Source organism: Carassius gibelio, chromosome A15, assembly GCF_023724105.1.
Source record: "Carassius gibelio isolate Cgi1373 ecotype wild population from Czech Republic chromosome A15, carGib1.2-hapl.c, whole genome shotgun sequence".
In the NCBI taxonomy this organism is placed as follows: Eukaryota; Metazoa; Chordata; class Actinopteri; order Cypriniformes; family Cyprinidae; genus Carassius; species Carassius gibelio.
In genome coordinates this window covers 15,186,999-15,208,523 of record NC_068385.1, presented here as the reverse complement: position 1 = coordinate 15,208,523, position 21,525 = coordinate 15,186,999, and the positions used below count along the sequence as shown (strand labels likewise).

General features: G+C 37.1%; 1 protein-coding gene across 1 annotated transcript; it reads left to right on the top strand.

Annotated features, from left to right (window-relative positions):
* The first annotated feature begins 3,564 nt into the window (after positions 1-3,564).
* LOC128028541 (alpha-2-macroglobulin-like protein 1) lies at positions 3,565-20,199 on the top strand. The gene is made up of 36 exons (XM_052615779.1): positions 3,565-3,722; positions 5,200-5,383; positions 5,664-5,820; positions 5,961-6,013; positions 6,107-6,127; positions 6,232-6,400; positions 6,502-6,586; positions 6,705-6,831; positions 7,524-7,629; positions 7,710-7,819; positions 8,082-8,249; positions 8,329-8,556; positions 9,117-9,180; positions 9,304-9,449; positions 9,538-9,687; positions 10,340-10,519; positions 10,630-10,711; positions 10,791-10,923; positions 11,109-11,334; positions 11,449-11,575; positions 11,985-12,106; positions 12,200-12,251; positions 12,805-12,888; positions 13,064-13,240; positions 13,435-13,516; positions 14,041-14,197; positions 15,192-15,266; positions 15,349-15,511; positions 16,258-16,451; positions 16,559-16,774; positions 16,932-17,050; positions 18,130-18,220; positions 18,314-18,382; positions 19,268-19,373; positions 19,684-19,732; positions 20,003-20,199. The coding sequence occupies exons 1-35, from the start codon at positions 3,652-3,654 to the stop codon at positions 19,722-19,724; spliced, it is 4,335 nt and encodes a 1,444-aa protein (XP_052471739.1). The 5' UTR covers positions 3,565-3,651; the 3' UTR covers positions 19,725-19,732; positions 20,003-20,199.
* The last annotated feature ends 1,326 nt before the right edge of the window (positions 20,200-21,525 follow it).

Sequence of the window (21,525 nt, the reverse complement as noted above, 5' to 3'; positions counted from 1 at the left end):
CTGATAAGCCAGGGTGATGTCCCCCACAATTCAGTGGGCCATCCACTGTTTAGAGACGGCCTTCCCTTTCTGCTGGCCTCTGTAACAGACAAAGAGCTGGTCTGAGGTCCTAAAGCTTTGTGTCTGTTCTACGCAGCATCTCAAGGCTCGGACGGGACAGAGCAAAGCTAGGGCTGGGTCTGCTTCCTTCTGGGGTAGAACTTGCTGGTTCACCACCTGATCCCTGAAGGTAGTAGTGGGAACCTTGGGCACATAGCTAGGCCAGGGCCTAAGAATTAATTGGGAGTCAACCAGCCCAAACTCTAGGCATTAATCATCAATAGAAAATGCTTGCAGGTCCCTTACCCTCTTGATGGAGGCCAGTGAAAGCAGCCTACCCACAACTTCCTTACCACAGGGTCATGGTAGGCAACAATTGCAGCAACCTGGACTTTGAGGGTGGAGGGAGACAGGCATCAGGCATCTCCCGGGGTCTTCTCGACCAGAAAAACACACTTGACGAACAGGTTCCACTTCAAGCATAAGCTTGTCTCATAGACGGTGCGCTCACCGAAGTGATGGTGTCAACTACCTCTTGGGGTAGGTCACTGAGAACCTCTGCGTCTCATCCAGGGACCAGACATTAAGTTTCCAGAGGTCTAGACGTGGGTGCCATAGAATGCCAAGTCTGTAGATCCTTCCTCAGAGGAATCCGCCAGGAAGGGGCTGTCACGAGGAGGACTAGTTTGGGGAACCAGGTCCAAGTGGGCCAATACGGCACCACAAGCAAGACCTGCTCCACGTCCTCCCTGACCTTGTACAGTGTCTGTGTGAGAAGGCTCATTGGGGGAAATGCATACTTGCGCAGGTGCCATGACCTGCTGTGTGCCAGTGCATCCTGCCAATTGCCGGCAGCCATATCACCCTGGAGCCCAAGACTGGTTGCCCACTGAAGCTAAGCAGGGCTGAGCCTGGTCAGTACCTGGATGGGAGACCTCATGAGAAAACTAGGTTGCTGCTGGAAGAGGTGCTAGTGAGGCCAGCAGGGGGTGCTCACCCTGTGGTCTGTGTGGGTCCTAGTGCCCCAGTGTAGTGATGGGGACACTATACTGTCAATAAGCACCGTCCTTCGGATGAGACGTTAAACCGAGGTCCTGACTCTCTGTGGTCATTAAAAATCCCAGGATGTCTTTCGAAAAGAGTAGAGGTGTGACCTCGGCATCCTGGTTAAATTCGCCCATTGGCCTCCGACCATCATGGCCTCCTAACCTAGACAGGCTTAATCACTCTGTCTCCTCTCCACCAGTAAGCTGGTGTGTGGTGGGCGTTCTGGTGCAATATGGCTGCTGTCGCATCATCCAGGTGGATGCTGCACACTGGTGGTGGATGAGGAGATACCCCCTGACTATGTAAGCGCTTTGAGTGCCTAGAAAAGCCCTATATAAATGTAATGAATTATTATTAATTATTAAGTGTTCCCTCGGTCAAGAGGTAGAACAACTGGCATGAGAGTTCTCTGGAGAAGCAAACAGGTCTATCTGAGTGGCTCCAAAATGTCTCCAAATCAGCTGGACCATGGAATCGCCAATTTCCTGGGAGCCTAGCTTGAGACAGCTTATCGGCAGTGCGGTTGCAGGGCCGGAATGTGAACAGCATGAAGTGACTTCAAAACATTCCGACTAGAATGGAGGAGGTGGCAGGCGAGTTGTTACATGTGACGGGAGTGCAGACCACCTTGTCAGTTGATGTACACAACAGTCGCAGTGTCGTCTGTTCAGACTAGCATGTGTGTGCCTCGTAAGCGCCCTTTGAGACGGTAAGGAGCACTGCTAACAACTCTAGGCAATTGATATGCCAGTGCAAATAGGGGCCCATCTATACCTTGGCTGTGAAGCCAGTAAAGGAAGCGGTCTCATATGCAACAGCTCTAGCAGTGTAAGTGCTGCTGCAGCTGCCATATGCCCCATGAGCCTCTTAAATAGTTTAAGTGGGATCTCCGTCCTGCCCTTGAATGAATTCGAGCAGGTCAGCACCGACCATGCATATTCCTCTGTAAGTAAGTCCTCGGTAAGTATCATGCCAATTACATTGCAAATTCAGAATTATCAAATCAATACAAGACATTCAATTATCAAAGATGAATCTAAGGGTAAAAGATGCACACCCTGACTTCAGGAAAATACATAATATGGCGTGAAAAGACATACACCATACTACATGCTTTCTGGCTACAGAATTGCCCTGATCCTCTGGCAACATTTCCTTAAGTACCTCAGACCAAGACAAACATCCCCAGAGGATGCTGCTGGTACACACTTTGAAGAGGGCCCAGCACGTTCCCCAACTGACTCGGAGGTGCTGGAGGAGTGGTGGGCCCCCGAGGGTTGGTTCCCTGAAGGGTTTGCCACCCCTGTGACCCTCAAACTGCCCATGATACTGCCAGAAATAGTTCTCGTCTGCAGCCGCCAGGACGATCCTTGGATCGTGGCAGAGGCAATGGAACTTCACCCCCTGGAGGTAGCGAAGCCTGGTCTGCAGTTTCAAGATGGTCATCTTCCCGCAATGGGAACATGAATTATCCACGAAAGCCACCTCAGCGTGTTTAATGCCCAGACATGTGAGCCAGTGATCGTGACATCACCTGGCCCCAGGTAACGACTGATTTCAGAAACGCATGAGTGAAACGGCATCCTTATATGGATGATCTGTCGTCTTTATAAAGACGCACCCATGAAACACTTTTAAAGAAAATGGCTCTTTCAGAGAAATGCTCTTTTAGTGCTGAGCGCTTGGAGCACAACTGTGCTGTACTGCAGCCTGAAGTGCATAACCTGCTCAACACAGCACCGTACCACCAACAGCAGAAGCTTCCAAGAGCACGTTGAACTCATAGATCACTTGTAGACACTGGATGGAGCGACTGGATGGAACGATGTTGTCGCTCGGCTCCGAAGCAAAAAGCTGGTATGCAATGCAGCTACTGCCTTCTTATACTCATGCTGTGATCAGCTGCAGCTGGAAGCAATAATTGCATGCATTGGTTCATTTAGTTTACACTCAAAGTAGATTGGTCTATCAACACAATATCCCAATTCGTCGGTCACTGACATGACGTCAAGAGTGATTGACTGAAAGGGATCAAGGGTTAAAAGACATTGAAATAAACAATAACTGCCTGATAAAAAAGGTGTCATGTGCTCTTTATTTTATTTATTATTATTATTATTATTATTATTATCATTATTATTATTATTATTATTATTTCACTTAATATTAAAAGATTTTTGGACTTTTAATGTGATCCTTGTATATTCAATTTAATTGCAATGCACAGAATTCCCAAGTGTCATAACTTGAGTATATTAATGCAGCTTGTTTGTCAAAGTAATCTTTGCAAGCAAAAAAAAATAAATAAAAAAAATAAAAAAAAATAAATAAAAAAAAGTGAAAAAAGTGGAAAAAAAAGTGGCTTCAGTGAATCACTGTCCACTTACTTGTTACACAACACAAGAGGAAATCTATCCCTAATTATCCATCTCTTCAATCCTGTTGCTCAACTTTCCATTGGTGTGGTAGGACAGGGAGGAGGCAGAGGTGTATAAAAGTGCGCACTTGTGTGTGATGAGATCAGAGGGCGAGTTCTCTGCGCATGTGCCGGACTGACTGCACAGGATGCTGCTGTCGCTACTGCCGCCGCTGCTGCTGCTGCTGCAACGGTCGATCACAAGTGGAGCCACCGATCCGTAAGAACCTTTATGATTATTATCTTCATAAATACAAGATAAGAAGAAGGACCACAGGTCGAGAACCAGACGAATGTCTTCCACAAACTACAGTAGACACTGATGCAAAGTTTAGGACAACTGTACTTTTGTTTTCTCACACGCAACACACTAAACAATTTATTTTTAGATTTACAGTAAAAACGTACCATAAGAGAGACACGGAGAGCATTTTCGTGATCGTATTTTATATATCATAATATCAATAAAATATGCCATTTTAGCTATTAAATCTGCGATTTATAGCAATATTGGCATATCCAATAACTCATAACAACATAAAGACAACACAGTGTTACCTATACAAACACAATCAGTAGCATAGGCTACATAACGCTAAATAACGCTAAACTGATAACTGAAAATGAATAGAATCAAATATTGAGGTTTATGCAGGGAATTCTAGTGCACTTTTTTAGTAAACTAATAAAAGGTCAAACTTTGTTATTTAAATCACTACTCTACAGGTTAAAAGTTTGGAATAGTTTTTTTTATGTAATAATAATAATAATAATAATAATAATAAATTGATATTGTGAAGTATCATTAATGCCATTTATACCTGTGATGAAAAGCTTCATTGTTCCATTCTTCAGTCTAACATGGTCCTTTAGAAATCACTCTAAAATGCTGATTTGCTGCTCAGGCAACATTTCTTTATTTTTAAGCAATTGATACTTCTGTTCAGCAATTACAAATTAACTTCATCAAAAGTGTCATTTGTTATGTTACAGAAGGCTCTATTTCCAAACAATGCTGTTCTTTCAAACTTTCTATTTTAATCTTAGAATTCAGAAAAAAAAATGCATTATGTTTTTTAACAAAAATATTAACTGGTGAAATCTGTCTTGAACTTTGATAAGGACAATTTTTAATAATTGAGCACCAATAATAAGCATTCACATATTAGAATGATTTCTGAAGGATCATGTGACACTGGAGACTGGAAAGAATTAATTGTAATATTAGATCACAATATTACTGTTTTTACATAAATTGATCAAGCAAATGTGGCCTTTTACTCTTGCAGACTTCTTTCAAAAACATTAAAAGTCTTAATTATTCCCAACTTTTCAACAGTAGTCAAAAAGTAAAATATACATTGTATTATTTTATTTATTTGGATTTATATTATATGTATTTTCTGGTTAAATATAATATTTTTCTTTTTAATTCTAAAAGTAATTCATAATAGTGTCACATTTATTCTGCACCAACCACTTACACAATGTTTATTTTTACACTGCAAGTGCAGCAATCCCTAAAGACAACCAATGAATGTTCCAGGCACAGTTACAGGAATCCCAAGTCACTTCCTCAACTGTGCATTCACCCAAAACAACCTCGGGCTCATGCAACACTAAGCTAATGCTTTTAAAAGCATTTTATTGTCATTGTATGGTTTATGCAAGTCTCTTTGTGTTTTGTCTTCTTTCAGCATATACCTGGTGACAGTCACTTCCCAGGTGGTGGGTGGCAAGACCGAGACTCTGTGTGCACAGATCCACGAGCCCAAAGAACCGCTTTCTATAGTGGTAACTTTGAGGACTGATGATCGCAATCTGACAATTCTACAACAGGCCTCCATTAAAAAGGATTTCTACAAATGTGTCCCTTTTAAGGTCAGTATACTCATGATAGCTTATCTTGTAATGCTATGGAGGTCATGGTCCTTTCCTACATCATGTCTGTACAACACTTATAAATTTGCATTAAGGTTAAAGATGTTAAAATACAGTTAAAGTGCAAGTAAAACCCTTAAAACCGCATTTATCATTCATGCTGCATATATGTTTCACTACTGAATGGTTCAGCAGTCTTGATGTTGCTTTCAAACCCATAGTCTGCAGTCTGTAAGTGGAGATATATACGCGTAATATTTTCTCGATTTGTATTTTTCAGGTCCCTGTAGTCACTGTAGAGTCTGTGGCATCTGTCGATGTTGGAATCCAAGGGGCCAAAACATCCCTGAACAAAACCACTAAGATCCTCATAAATCCCCCCAAAAATCTTTTTTTCATCCAGTCAGACAAGCCTATCTACAAGCCTGGTCAAACAAGTAATACTTGTCTTTGTAAATTATTCCAAAATAGTTTAAGTTGTCAGTACTAATTTGTTCTTATTAATATGAGCCTGTGAGTCTTTCTCTATTGTATACTTTATGTGTAAATATTCTTTTTCGAAATCTCTCTTCAACAGTTAAATTTCGCATTGTGTCTCTGAATTCCAATTTCTTGCCTCGCAATCAATTGGTAAGTTAAATTAAATTTCATTTGAAGTGCAAATTATATAGTATTGTTCTTTTGACCTCACTAAAATTATTTTCTTCTGTCTTTCTTTTGCAGTTTCCAATTGTAGAACTCCGGGTAAAATTCTTCAAGCAGCCATGATCCGTTCATTGTTTGTTATTTTACTTAAATGCAGGTTGCTTCCACTGTAGGCTTTTTCATTATGTGCCACTCTTGTTTAGGACCCTTTTTCAAATCGCATTGGTCAGTGGTTGAATCAGACCACAAAGACTGGCATTTTGGATCTGTCCCACTCCATGTCTCCAGAAGCTGCCCAGGGTTTCTACACGATCACTGCTTGGGATGACAAGAACCAAGAATTATCACATGGCTTTGAAATGAAAGAATATGGTCAGAAACGGCATTCAACTTTTGTCAAATTCTCAAATACTGATCATCTTTTAAAGTGTAAATTTTTTGTATGTATTTCTTTTTGTACATGCATCTTTTAGTTCTGCCAAAATATGAAGTGAACATCGATTTTCCATACATTATAACCATCCAGGATAAAGAGGTCACTCTAAAAGTTTGTGCAAAGTAAGACTTTTTTTTTTTTTTTTTTTTTTACAAAATAATAATTGCAGTTAAATGAGGTGCATAACTGTGTTTCAGTTTTATGTTCAGCCTGATGAAATACTCTTTTCACTCTTTTTAGATACACTTATGGCAAACCTGTGCTGGGGTCTGTGAATGCTGAAGTGTGTAGACAGAGTTATGGTTACTATTTGCGGAGACCTTTCCCTGAAACGGTTAACTTATTATGCAAGAAATATTCAATGACGGTGCGTTACTCTCTGCACACACAAAACTGTTACCCTTTGGGTTTGTAATCCTAAAAGCAGTGTACTAATTAGCATTTATCCTCTTTAACACCTTTAAATATCATAAGGTTACAAGAAATAGCAATGAGCTGATATTACTGTATTGTATTGTTCAATATTACACCTGAAGTGTATATATTTTAGGCGACTTCCACAGTGCTAGTTGGTGCTTTCGGCAGTACACTTCAAGTTAAAGTGTTAAAGTAAAAGTATTTTCAGAGACAATAGAAGCAATTAAGATGTAAAATAATAATTTAATCTATAAAACATTCATAATTAAATTTTGTTGCAATTAACACACACTTAAGTGTCCGAAAACATTACATTCAGTTTGCACTTAAGAATATCTTAAAACTCTTAATTCCAAATAAGTTTGGATTTTGTGTTAAATGTAAGTAAAAACAGAACTCTATTTACATTATTATTATTATTATTATTATTATTATTATTATTATTATTATTTTTACTTTTTACATAGCATCCCAGCTTTTTGGTATTATGGTTATATAAAGCACATTGATATATTTCTGTAATAAGTACTCCTTTAAAATGAAATGTATGTATGTCAAAGTGGACTTTTTCAAAGAGGCTCCATATTGCTAAATATTTAAGAAGTCTAAATAATCATTTTCTTTTCATTCTTATTCATTCAGACTGATAAGACTGGCTGTGGGTCTCAGGTGGTAAATATGACAGAATTTGGCTTGACTTCAGGAGGGTCTTTGCAAGTGAATTGTAATTTGGAAGAGTCTGGAACAGGTGAGAGTGTAGAACAAACGGCTGTTGTCCATTTTTATTCTCCAAACAGAGTAATAAAAGATGGTATTTTGTTCCTCCAGGGATTACTATGCAGGGTTCTACCTCAGCACAGTTTACCAGTGATTATATCTATGTTAACTTTGAGGACACACCAGATACATACAGGCCTGGCATGGTCTTTAAGGGAAAGGTAACAGCTAGCTTGAAGTCATTAGCTTTGCTACTACGTAATTATTGAGCAAATGCTCCAAAAGCAACCTTACAGTACACTCATGTTTTTATAACTATCTTTATAAAAAGTTCATGACTGTACCATAACTGTTATTTTTGTCCGGCTTTGTAAAATGCAGCATTAATAAACAGCCTGTTTAACAGTTAGCATAGCAATATTGTGTACAGGAAGTGTTAGTTTTGTTTGTGAGCTAATGATTTTGTATTTTTATTGTTTACAGTTTGTGGTCACTAATTCCCGGTCCAAACCAATGAAAAATGAGCCAGTGATTGTTTATGCATATTATGATGATAAAATTATCAATGTGACACTGACGACAGACATCAATGGTACTGCCCTCTTCTCCTTCAACACTTTGGATTGGTCAGAAAAACCTGTGCAATTACAGGTTAGTGGGGGTTTTGTTTTCTAACATGATGTTCATGTATATAATTCATGTAGAGATTTTCAAACATTTATTTTATTAGGTCTATCATAAGGGATCTGCAGAACGGACTGATTTCGAGGCTTTTAGATACTATCCATCAGGTTATCACTACATAAGACCGTTTCACTCCAAAAGCAAAAGTTTCCTGATGTTGACGAAGGCTCCAGAGAAGCTCAGCTGTAACAGTGATGCAACAGTGACGGCCAGTTACATCATCAAGGGCAGTGCCCTCAAAACAGGCCAGAAAACCTTGGATTTCTTCTACATTGTATGTTTAACACAGACACTCTTTTCAATTTGTCCATCAATTGCTTGGTCATTTGTTTTATTGCTCAACAATCTCTTTGACCTTTATGTATAACCTATACATATAATTGTATATGCTTACTTTCCCAATTGTTACATTTCGATTAATTATTTTGAGCATTGTTAAAAGTCATTTTAAGCAAATCTCAAAATTAAGATCAGTTTTTCATACTGTACTGTATATTAGAATGTTTTAACACACACACACACACACACACACACACACACACACACACACACACACACACACACACACACACACACACATATATATATATATATATATATATATATATATATATATATATATATATGAAAATAGTTATAAGGTCTGGACAGAATTGTTATATTTGTGTTTTTTTTAAAATCTTTTTTGTAGAGAAAACTGAATTTTTCTTTAAAGTTTCCTAGATCTTGTAGCTATTGTTACAATAGAGAAAAGATGGTGAAGAAATGCTAGTGAAGCTGTAGAACATAGAATTACAGAAATGGTCAAACAGTAATTATCTACCTGCACTCCAGGTCCTGTCCAGAGGCAGCATGGCTCAAAATGGTCGTTTGTCTGTGAATGTGAACACTGGGACAGGTACACAGCTCTTTTACATTAGCAATCACTTTGTTGCCTAAGAATATTTATATTGTCTTTGTACATTGTGCTTTCACATACACCTTTCTTTTTTCCACAAATGCTCTCTCTCTTTCATAAAAGAGAATAAAGGAGAACTGACGTTCCCACTGAAGAGCACGGCTGCTCTGACTCCATACGCTCAGGTGGTGGTTTACACAGTTCTTCCCAGTGGAGAAGCTGTAGCAGACAGTATGAACTTCCCCATTGAAGGATGTTTGCCAAACAAGGTCAGAAAATCCCACATGAAATCTCATGTTAGAACTCAATGTTTTTTTATCATTAATGTGTGATGAGAGCGTGCCTGTTCTTTTATAGGTGTCCTTAAAGTTCTCGTCTCCCACCGCACTACCTGGAGAGAGGACATCTCTTGACCTGAAAGCCAGCCCTGGCTCCTTGTGCTCCGTTAGGGCCATTGATCAGAGTGTGCTGCTGCTGAGACCAGAGGCCGAGCTGGATGCAGCCTCTGTATGTTAAACCATTATGTGCATGACAACTATAACTAGTTAATAATCTTTATTTAAAGAGATGGGTCAGGAATGTGGCACTATATATATATATATATATATATATATATATATATATATATATATATATATATATATATATATATATATATATATATATAAATTTTGATTCATTTTCATAAATTAGTAAATTAAACTTATTTCATAATAAGCATGTTTTTTTATTTTTATTTCTCGATTCCAATTTACCTTGATAATTTTTTTGGGAGTGATAACTGTCATCAAGCATCATTGAAATAATACAATTTCTAATAAGAAACTTTTAAGAATTAGGTTCACATAATCTTTTATATAATTTAATATTTTAACAAGATGTAAAAAAATAAAAAAATACATAAAATGGAAAAAAAGTCTAAATGCTTCATAGCTTATTAATATTTTTAAGACAAAACTGGAAAATATGTTATACATTTTTACTTGGTGGGTAAACCACATGACATTAGAAATGTGTAGACATGTGTAATAAATTTGATTATATTATTTATTTATTTATTATGGACACACACCAATTAAATGTTTCTTTTTTATTCATTATTATTATCAGGTAATTGCCTTGCCACTGCTATGGATCAACATCTGTTGTTACTCTACAGGTTCTCCAAATGTTACCAGTCCAGCTTTTGTCAGGTTACCCATACAACATTGAGGAATGGGAGCTTAACCGCTGCCTAAATCCCTGGGAGATAATCCCTTTAGCTGAACCTGCGAGGCGCAAGCGCTCCATCTATTACCCTTACTACGACAACAAAAATGATGTCTACAACATCTTTAGAGTAAGAGACACAACCTGTCCCATTTCTTGTTTCCTCCAGTGTCATCTGCGTCTCACTGTACACTATTCAAACTGTAACATACTGTAACTGTAACACTTGCTTTTTCCTAGGGAGTTGGAATCAAAATCAGTACCAACTCTGATGTGAAAGCACCTGTTGTTTGTCGTTATTATGATACAATCTTCAGGGAATGTAAGTAACTAGATTTTTTTTAAGGATTTGGAACTGCCCTTTTTATCTGATTGTATTTACAAACTATCAATTCAAACAGCTGCCGTGGATGATGGTTTGCGCGTAGGATTGGTCGGGCCAGAGTCAGGGTTTGGTTCAAAAGTTTTAAACCCCGCTCAGAAGATCCGCAAATTCTTTCCAGAAACCTGGATATGGGACCTTATACCTGTGGGGTGTGTGTCTTGCACCATGGCACTACTGTATATAGTGTAATCATTAAAGTACTTTTCAATTATGCAGAAAAATATATTTTAATATTGAAAAAAAAGAAATATATATATATAACAACATATTCAGTACTTTTTAATATTTTAAAAACGTTCTAAAATACAAAATTCATATTGTTTTCATTCACCAGGAAATCAGGATCTGTGGATGTCACAAAGATTGTCCCGGACACCATCACTAAATGGGCAGCGGGAGCTTTCTGCACATCCCCTGTCGGGTTTGGAGTGGCCCCTAAGACTGATCTCACTGCTTTCAAGCCCTTTTTTGTGAGCCTCACCCTCCCCTACTCTCTTATCCGTGAGGAGACGTTCACTCTCAAAGCATCTGTATTCAACTACCTCCCCAAATGTATCATGGTAAGGCCCCTCAATGTGTTTACTTGTTTGTCCTGGAGAGGTTTTGCAAGTGTTTGTAGCAGAAGCATTTTTCCCGTAGGCAGGCACTGTACAAACCTCTCTCTTTTCATAAAGGTGAAGGTCACGCTGGCAGACTCGGCACAGTTTACAGCTCAGCCGTGTAGAGGCTGCACATACACTCAGTGTGTTTGCTCTGAAGAGAGCAAAACCTTCCAGTGGATTATTACACCGTCTGCACTGGGTAAGCCAGAGACTTTGACTTCTATATGAGCAAAACCACAATCATACATTTCATTTTTATTTCAATTTGATTCCCTAAACGGAAAAGCTTATTTTATGCTTGATTATGTTTGTAGCAAGACGTGGTATTACACGTAGGAAAATTCTGTCATCATTTACTCACCCTCATGTTGTTCCAAACCTGTATGAATTTCTTTCTTCTGCTGATACAAAAGATATTTTGAAAAAATGTTGGTAACCAAATATGGAAAGACATGGAGGTGAGTAAAAGATGGACTATACTTTTACCATATCCTGCCTCGGCTGTCACAGATTTATTTACCGTTACCAGTCCCAGGGGTACTTTGTTTCTGCTGTAACTTAACCTTATTCTGCAACCACTGCAAGTCACTGGTGTGTGTGTTTCACAGGAAAGGTGAACATTACAGTGCGCGCTGAGGCGGTGCAGAGCCGAGAACTGTGTGGCAAAGAAGTGGTGACTTTTCCGGACAAAGGCAGAATTGATACTGTGATGCAGAGCGTTCTGGTGGAGGTACGTTTACTGTCTGTCTGTCTGTCTGTAAATTAGCATTTTGTTTTGCTTTAAAAATACAATTGAAACAGTTATTACCCATATATTTCTCAGGCAGAGGGAACTAAGCAGTCAGTCACTCAGAATGAACTCATCTGCTTAACAGGTTAGTGGCATCACAGTGTGTTGGGTTGTCTATTAAAAGATCTGAAAAATGTAATAGTAGTTATAATAAGAATTTGAGGTTCAGTTTGTTAAAATAAGCAAAAATCCAATAGCACTTTATTTTACAGTCCTATTCCTCATGTACATACTATAGTAGTTATTATAGTAATTACAATAACTATGTAATAACTAGATACTAACCCTGAACCCCTAAACCTAACCCTACCCCTTGTAGTTACCTTGTATTACCAGAACCTTCTTAGATAAATACACTGTAACTACACTATTAAGTACATGTAATACACATACTGTAAAATAAAGTGCAACCAAAAATACAGTAATGCAGTCACCGTGGAAGTCAAATGATGCAAGTTATTAGCATTGGATAAATGTAAAAAAAGCTCAACAGTTCAGGTTCAACAAAAGTCTTTTAAAACTATTTTAAACCCTGTGTAGTTTTCACAAGAAATGGAGAAAATGATTGTCTTTAGTAAAGTACAGCATGACCACGTTTTAATCTAGACGGGTTATTATTTTTTTCTCTTTTCCATTAGACCGTCCACAGGAAACATCAGTGTCTCTCACTCTACCCAAAGTGTTTGTCAAGGATTCTGCCAAAAGCTTCGTCACTGTTCTGGGTGAGCCTAAAAACATGCTGGCACGTGTACACAATGCACATTGATTTCTCTATAATATATCTTTATAATAAGTATTTATATTTTAAATACTCTGTAATCAGTGGAATTGCTCTTATTGGGTAGTTTTCAGTTTTATTTAACCATAGGGATGCTTATGTTGCTCTTTGGTCCGTAGGTGATCTGATGGGTCGTGCTCTGAGGAACATCGGTGATCTGTTGGCAATGCCGTATGGCTGTGGAGAGCAAAACATGCTACGTTTTGCGCCGAATATCTACATTCTTCAATACCTGGAGAGCACCGGCCAACTCACTCCTCAGATTAAAGACCGAGCCATAACCTTCCTGGAGAGCGGTGCGGAAAACCATTATGAAATAGAAGATAGAGGGAAAAATATATATAAATACAAATACATTTAAATATTTCACTGGAAAAGAAAGCAAAAATACTGATTATTGCATTTATGTTGGTTTGTAATTTTAGTAATTTTTTCAAGCTTCTTGTTTTTCATCATCAAACATCAAACTTTTTACCGTCTCGTGCTGCAGGCTATCAGAGAGAGCTGACATACAGGCATAATGACGGATCTTACAGTGCTTTTGGGAACACTGACCCTTCTGGAAACACCTGGTGAGTCTGGTACAGATACTTAGCTTAGAGCTCACTGTGTGGATTCTGGCTTCCAGTTTGTGAATTTAACTGCTTTCTGGTAAGAAGTTGTTTTTGGAATGAAGAAAAACCGGTTACACTTTATTTCGATAGTCCACTTTAGACATTCCACTAACTATACGCAACTTTGTAACTACAAGTCAACTAATTCTCATTAATTTGCAACTACATGTCTTGTAACTCTTGTAAGAGTAGACTGTTAGGGTAGGTTTAGGGTAAGTGTTAGGGGTATGATAAGTTGACAATAAATAGACAAAGAAAGTGTTAGAAGATATTAAGCAGACAGTCTACTAATACTCTACTAACTGATAGTTGAGATGTAGTTGCAAAGTTACTCACTGTTAGTAGAATGTCTAAAGTGGACTATCGCCATGGACTAGTCACCAGGACATGGATTTTGCACAAAGAAACAAACATCCTGAAAACTCTTAAGGCAGAGTTACCAAATTATGGGTATTTGAAAGCAATTCCTTGTGTTTCCTCAGGCTAACTGCGTTTGTGATGAAGAGTTTTGGTGGGGCAAGGAAGTATATATTTATAGATCAGAATAACATCGATCAGGCAAAGGAATGGCTGGGGCTACAGCAACAGGAGAACGGCTGCTTCGCCTCTGTTGGGAGACTCTTCCACATTGATATGATGGTGAGGACAGGAGAGTCATGCTCAGGTCCCCTATCTGCTGCTTAAAAAAGGAAAGGAAAAGTCCTAGCTGGTTTTGCTGCTCAAAAGTTTGGAATAATTGAGTGTTTTTTAAGAGTCTCTTTTGATGAAAACAGTTATTTTAAATTGTAATGATATTGCACATAATTACTTAGTTGTTTTTTACTGTATTATTGATTAAATAAGTGCAGCCTTGGTGAGCAAAACAGTCTTCTTTCGAAAAAATAACAAATCTACATTTTTTCAAACTTTTGGCCAGTATTGTCAAGGACAGAAAAGCGGATTGACCAGGCTGCGAGGCCAGCTAAACCAGCTGAAACCAGGCAAATTAGCTGTTCTTTTTCAGCAGGGATATTTTGGCCAGCTAATAACAACCCCGCCACCCTCCCCCCTCAAGGTTTCATTTGATAGGTGTTGACAGCTCACATGAACTGAACATTTGTATCTGCAGGGCTTATTGTATAACCATGTTTTATACAACAAGACAGGTGAAGAATGTCCATAGATTTCACAGATAGACTTCTTCCTAATTTTTTAGGATTTTTTAGTGAGCTCCTGTTCCTGGCAAAATCATTTAAGCATTAAGTTAAGCATAAATTGTACATTTTTAGTTATGTTTATTATTAAAAGACACTATATAAACCATATAATATGTATTCTTTAAAAACTGAGAAAAACAATATTACAAATTTTTACATTAAAAATGGAGAAAGTGATAGCAAAAAAAACAGTTTTAGAAAATAGAAATGTTAAAATTGAAATGGTGTGTAATGGTAATGTAAATGGTAGAGAAGTTAGAAGAGATGTGAAGCTGTCAGCGTCGAGTGGAAAAGAGGAGATGATTGCAGGGAGAGCGAATGGATCAGAGTCATTTATGGATTTCACACTCTGAAAACGTCTGGTAGATGGCAATAAATTGAGGAGATTGAAATGCTTAGGGTGGAAAGGGTCTTTGATGATGCGTTTCCTCTCGCAGGGTGGCGTCAGCAGTGAAGTCACTCTCTCTGCATACATCACTGCCGCACTGCTGGAGTTAGGCGTCCAGAGAACTGTGAGTAAAACCCTCTTTATGGCTCCTAAGAGAAGGTCATGGACTACTTCGTATAGATTAAGTCTCTTGTGTGCTCTGTCAGGATCCCATGGTGGTGAGAAGCCTTACATGTCTGAGGGACTCTTCCAGAGACATTAGCAACACTTATGTGACCGCCTTGCTGTCCTACACATACACTCTTGCTGGAGATGAACAGATGAGACAGAACCTCCTCTCCAACCTGGACAACCAGGCACGGAGAGAAGGTACCATTCAGCGTTAGATCAAATAAGTCAAATAACTATTCTAAAATACTCATCTTTGAGGATGTGCAAAAGTGTTATTTTCCAAAAACATTTATATATTTTTTTCATTCATATACATTACTATATATAAAATAGAAAGGCTCCAATGTTTTACCTTTATTTGTAAAGACCTTTACATTTTGTCTTTGTCAAATTAAACAGTTGTCTTTTAATTAAATTATTTACTTCAATTAATTCAGTTATCAATTCAAATCATAATTTATTTCTATAGTACAGAGCCCCACACATGTCAGCTGAAGAAAAAACAGATATTGTGGCCACGATTTAAGACTCTGTTCCCACAACTTTCCACTTTTGGCCACGTTTTATTAATTTGTTCTCGCAATTTATTCATTTGTTCCCTCGTTTTAGTTCAATTGTGGTCACATCTTACTATGTTCCCATTTTATAATTTAGTTATATTGTGGACACAGTTTATCTAAACCAAGGAAAATCAATTAATAATTCACAGCCATAACATCTTGTTTTTCTCTCTCTCTACATGTCATGTGTGGGACTCCGTAGTAAAGCACTATATAAAATACTATTTCTTAAAATAGAATTGTAAATCGAATTTGATACATTATCTTTTTTTTTCATTTTTATTATATTTATTATTTTTGTCTATCACCAGTACCTGCTTTTAATTTATAAAAACACAATCACCCTCCTCCAATGTTCAAGTTTTCTTACACTGGTTGTTTCAGGTGTCGGACGATATTGGACTCTGGCTAATAATGCGCAAAAGACCGGGTCTCTGGAGGTAGAGACGAGTGCTTACGTGTTGCTGGCGCTGCTCTCGGGACCCACGCTGCCTGGATTTGGACTGAACTACTCTGCTGGTATAGTGCAATGGCTAAGCAAGCAGCAGAACGCGTATGGAGGCTTCTCCTCTACACAGGTAATGTTATTTATCTCATGCTGCTTTTTTAGACCCCTTTCTGTCTTTATAATCCATTTTATCATTGTTGACTGTGCAGTGGTGTCGCTCCCTCTCTCTGTGAACAGGATACTGTAGTAGCACTCCAGGCCCTCGCTAAGTACAGTGCTGCCATCTACAATCCAGAAGGGTCCACTACTGTAACCGTGACCTCCTCTTCCGGCCAGAAGAACCAGTTTACTGTGAACCAGAACAACCGGCTGCTTTACCAGGAGAAACAGCTGCTGGAAGCTTCTGGCACATACAAGCTGAGGGCAGAAGGCAAAGGCTGTGTGTTTGTGCAGGTCTGCGTGCTGCCTCTTTCATCATTTACTACCGCTCATGTCATCCCACTCCTGTATGACTTTCTTTCTTCCATGGATCACTGAAGGAAGTCATAAGGATTTGGAATTACATAAGGATGAGTATACTTTGACATCATTCTGTTTTTTTATCTCTCAGTTTGCCACGCACTACAATATCCCACCTCCTCCAGATTCTTTGGCCTTCAAAATCAATGCAAATACGGGGGTTTGCAACAACACAAGGAGCCAAGCTTTTCCACTAACCACTACTGTAAGGTGAGCCACACCTCTGTTAAAAAACAAAAAAAACATTACTGTCTTCATTCATGGAAATGGCTTTTATGTGAATAATACATTCAACATGTGACTTTTTTTTTTTTGCACACATTTAATTTATGTAATTTGTCATTCATTTAAATACTTACAATACATGCTGCCATTATTTAAAAGAAAAGTTCACCCCCAAATTAAAAATTCTGTAATTTAGTCAACATTATGTCCTTGCAAACCTGTATGACGTTGTCTCTTCTGTGAAACAAAAAAAGAGATATTTTTAAAGAATCTTCACACTGCTATTTTCCATACAAAAAAGTGATCAAACAAGTAACAAAAAAAAACAAACAAACAAACAAAAAAAAACCTAAACCGCTATAAAAGTATTTAACTTGTCAGTTAAATAATACAAACTAGCAAAAATTATCATCAATTTTTAATCGGATGTTTAAAAAATAAATAAATAAATAAATAAATATTAAATATATACTATTGTTCAAAGATTTGGAGTAAGACTTTTTTGTTGTTAAAATAAATTAATACTTTTATTCAGCAAGGATGCGTTGCATTGCTCAAAAATCACAGTAAAGACATAAATGCTGTTCCTGAGTATCACAGTTTGGACAAAAACTTTAAGAAGCACAACAGTTTTCAGCATAAATATTAATAAGAAATGTTTCTTGAGCTTCGAATCACTATATTAGAATGATTTCTGAAGGATCATGTGACTCTAAAGACTGGAGTAATGATGCTGAAATTACAATTTTGCCAACACTGGAATAAACTGCATTTAAATCAAATATAAATCATTGTAGTAATCATTACTGGTTTTGCTGTATTTTTGATTAAATAAAAATAATAATTGAATGTTAATGTCTAAAAAAATTTATATAAAAGTTCTACTTGCAATGATATTGCTAAACGAATTAGTAACATACCCACTTGACTTTGTAAGAGAAAGAATGAATAAAGATTCAACCTATTTTATGGTCTAATAGACTCTTTGTTGTCTGTCAGACTACATACAGAACAATGTGTGGTTGTGAACCCTGTTTGTGATCGTTGGATCAATTGTGTGACAGGTATAACGGCACACGAATGGAGACCAACATGGTGATCATTAACGTCAGGTTCCTGTCTGGGTTCAAGCCGGATGAGACGTCTCTGAAAGCTGTGCGTGACACTTGAAGGGCTCTGGTCCTCTTTTGATCTGAAGTTGTGTAGCCAGCGTTTGATTGGTTCTCACCCGCTCCTCTGTCTCCACAGCTGAGGGAAGACCCCACCATCAAACGTGTGGATCTGGATGAGGATCGTGTCATTTTCTATTTGGATAGTGTAAATGTTTTATTCAAATAACTAAATCATTTTTGGGACGGGTCACTGATATTTTGACAATAAAAGAGATAAACTGGCCTGGTTTACTTAAACAAGAAGCTCAAAAATGAAATCTGACTAAAAATATACTCACTCTCTGGCCAACCAAGATGAGTTTACTTCTTCATCAGAACAGATTTGGAGAAATTCAGTCTTGCATCACTTGCGCAACAATGTATCGCCGGCAGCGAATGGGTGCCGTCAGATTGAGAGTCCAAAAATGTATAAAAACATCACAATAATCCACACGACTCCAGACCATAAATTAAAGTCTTGTGAAGTAAAAAGGTGCGTGTTTGTAAGAAACAAATGCATCAAGGCATTTTAACTTTAAATTGTCTATTCTGGCCAAAATTTGACTCCATAATCCATAATAACACTTCCTCTAATGAAAACAAAAACATCCCGTTATCCTCTCAAATCAAAGTCAAATGACTTGTTTGTTTAGAACTTTTTTCACTTTTAAATAGTTCATGATTTGTGCATTTTAGCCAGAAGCATAAGTAAAACATGTCTTGATGAATTTGTTACAAACAATAAACTTTTTACTTCACAAGACATCAGTTGATGGACTGGAGTCATGTGCATTACTTGTGGATTATTGTGATGTTTTTATCAGCTGTTTGGATCCACATTCTGACGGCACCCATTCACTGCAGAGGATCCTACATTCCCCCAAAACTGTTCCTATGAAAGAGCATCTTTGATAGCATAAGAGTGAGTCAATTTTAAGCTAATTTTCATTTTTGGGTGAACTATTCATTTAACACCCTCTCATATGTCCATACCCCATAGAAAACAAATCTCTCTGTAATCATAATGTAATACATCTCTCTTCCATTCCAGCTGAAAAAGAATCAGATGAAGTCCATCAGCCTGCAGCTCATGCAGGAAGTACAGGTGCAGAACCTGAAACCAGCCGTAGTGATCGTCTATGACTACTACAAGATCAGTACGTGTTTATTCATCCATGTGCTCTCTGAAAGGTCTGAAAGAAAATACAATATAGGGTTTTTATTATAAACCCAGCAAAATGTAATAAATAAACCATAACAAAAAAAAAATGGGAAAACCTATTTCCATTTTAATGTTTAAGAATTTCATTTTTTATAAATCTCAGTGACATCATGATATAAGCGTCGCATAATTGTGATTTACGAGCCCGTATTTAATCTTTCCATAATGCATTTTCATTTTATTGAGACAAGCTCAACAGTGTAATGCACACAAAAAAATACAAGGTTTTGTTTCTATTCCTCCAGGTGAATTGTCTGTGATCGACTACACCTCCCCATGTGCATAAACACTACTGTAAGTACAGTAATGGTTGAAGTTTTAAAACTCAATAAAACTCCATTATAGATTTGAATAACTGTACTCTTAAATTTTAATAAAGACGTTTACGGTATATAAAAAATGCTCTTTTGAACGTTCTGTTCATAAAAGAAAACAACAACAGCATTGCTTTCAACTAATAATAATGAGATTTTTTTTTCACGAACACCAAATCAGCATTTTAGGATGATGACAGTTATGAATGTTATGCTGCTTGATAAAAGGTTGATTGAAATTGTTTTCCAGGCGATGATCTGAAGTGCTTAGCTGAAGAACTGTACACTGGAATATATGGCGAGATGGATTTAATACAGACACTTTTTCAGTTTTCTATCACTTGTAAAATCTTACTGTTTTCTTAAATCAAAAATAATGCATTTCTGCATTCTGCACTTTAGTTGCTATTAAACTATTTGTTTAATAAACAATTGCTGCATCAGAAACAGTAGTGTCCTGTGATTATTTATTATCTAGATTTATTATTTGTGATCTTGAAAGAAAAAACGATACCTAATATTATTGCATATTAGTCAAATATTACATCCAAATTTCAAATCTTTCCAATTATGTATTTTAAAAAAAAAGTACACACATCTGCCAATTGCAGATAAAATAGTATGTCAATTTTCCCATCTGTAATCCAAAATATCACATTTCAAAGCACTTGATATTTTGGTAGAGGTAGAACTGATATGTTGGTGTGGATAGATTAAAGTCTTATACTGGTTCATTATATCGCCAACACAAGAAATCTGCTTTCAGACTTTTTGTTTGCTGTTGTAACACCCAATAATATCTTTATACTGTTTCCCCCTTGAGTGTTTAGAAGTAGCACAGTCAAAAACGGTTTCCAAACCACTCAGATGCTTGATATCTCAAAAAGAATTCACCTTTTAAACGCCTGTTAACTTCAGTAATATCATGTTAGAATGCTAATTCAAAATATTCTCCTACTGCTGCCCACTTAAGCAGTGTCGGTTTCACAGCGTTCCAGGAATTACCAAATAATTTCAGTAAACGATCTCAACGAATTGCATCAGCAAACAACTGACTTCAGAGAGACTAAAGTGTACAGTACACCCTAAATAGTTCAACATGTATTGCCTACATATTGCTCAAAGACTTAAGTGATACTCACTTACTTCTAAAGATATTTTCTAGGGCTGCCTTTCAGCTGTATATTTAGTGATAACCATTATTTGAAAGGCAGTTTTCCCATATTTAATGTTGAAAATCTCAGAAATTTCAAGTTAAAATAATATCTTTATAATAGTTTTTAGGGCTACCATACAGCAAATTGCCACGCATTTAGTAATAAGCACTATTTGAAAGTACTTTTCACCTATTATCTAGCATAAAAATAATTGTAGCATCCAAGACAAAATAAACCAGTGAGGAAACATGCATTTTGTTAAATGCATGTCTTAAATCGGAGCAGAAAGTCTTTATTTCTATATACTAGAATTTATAAAGTCATTAAATGTTGCATGCACTGAAAAAAAAATAAAAAAAATGAGTATGCATGTTTTCCAATACAAACATCTAAACATCCTTAAATTAAAATACATTTACTCAAGATTTTTTCTGAGAATTTGAATAGAATCAAATATCTATTCAACTCATTTTCCCTTTGAATTAAGTTTTTTTCTGAGCCCATTGGATGTTTTTTCTTATTTTAAACGCAAACTCAAACTTCAACTTGATCGGTTTCTCAGAAAACAAGAGTTTTTGTCATTTTGCTTCTACAGTAAATGTATCTTCATAATTGT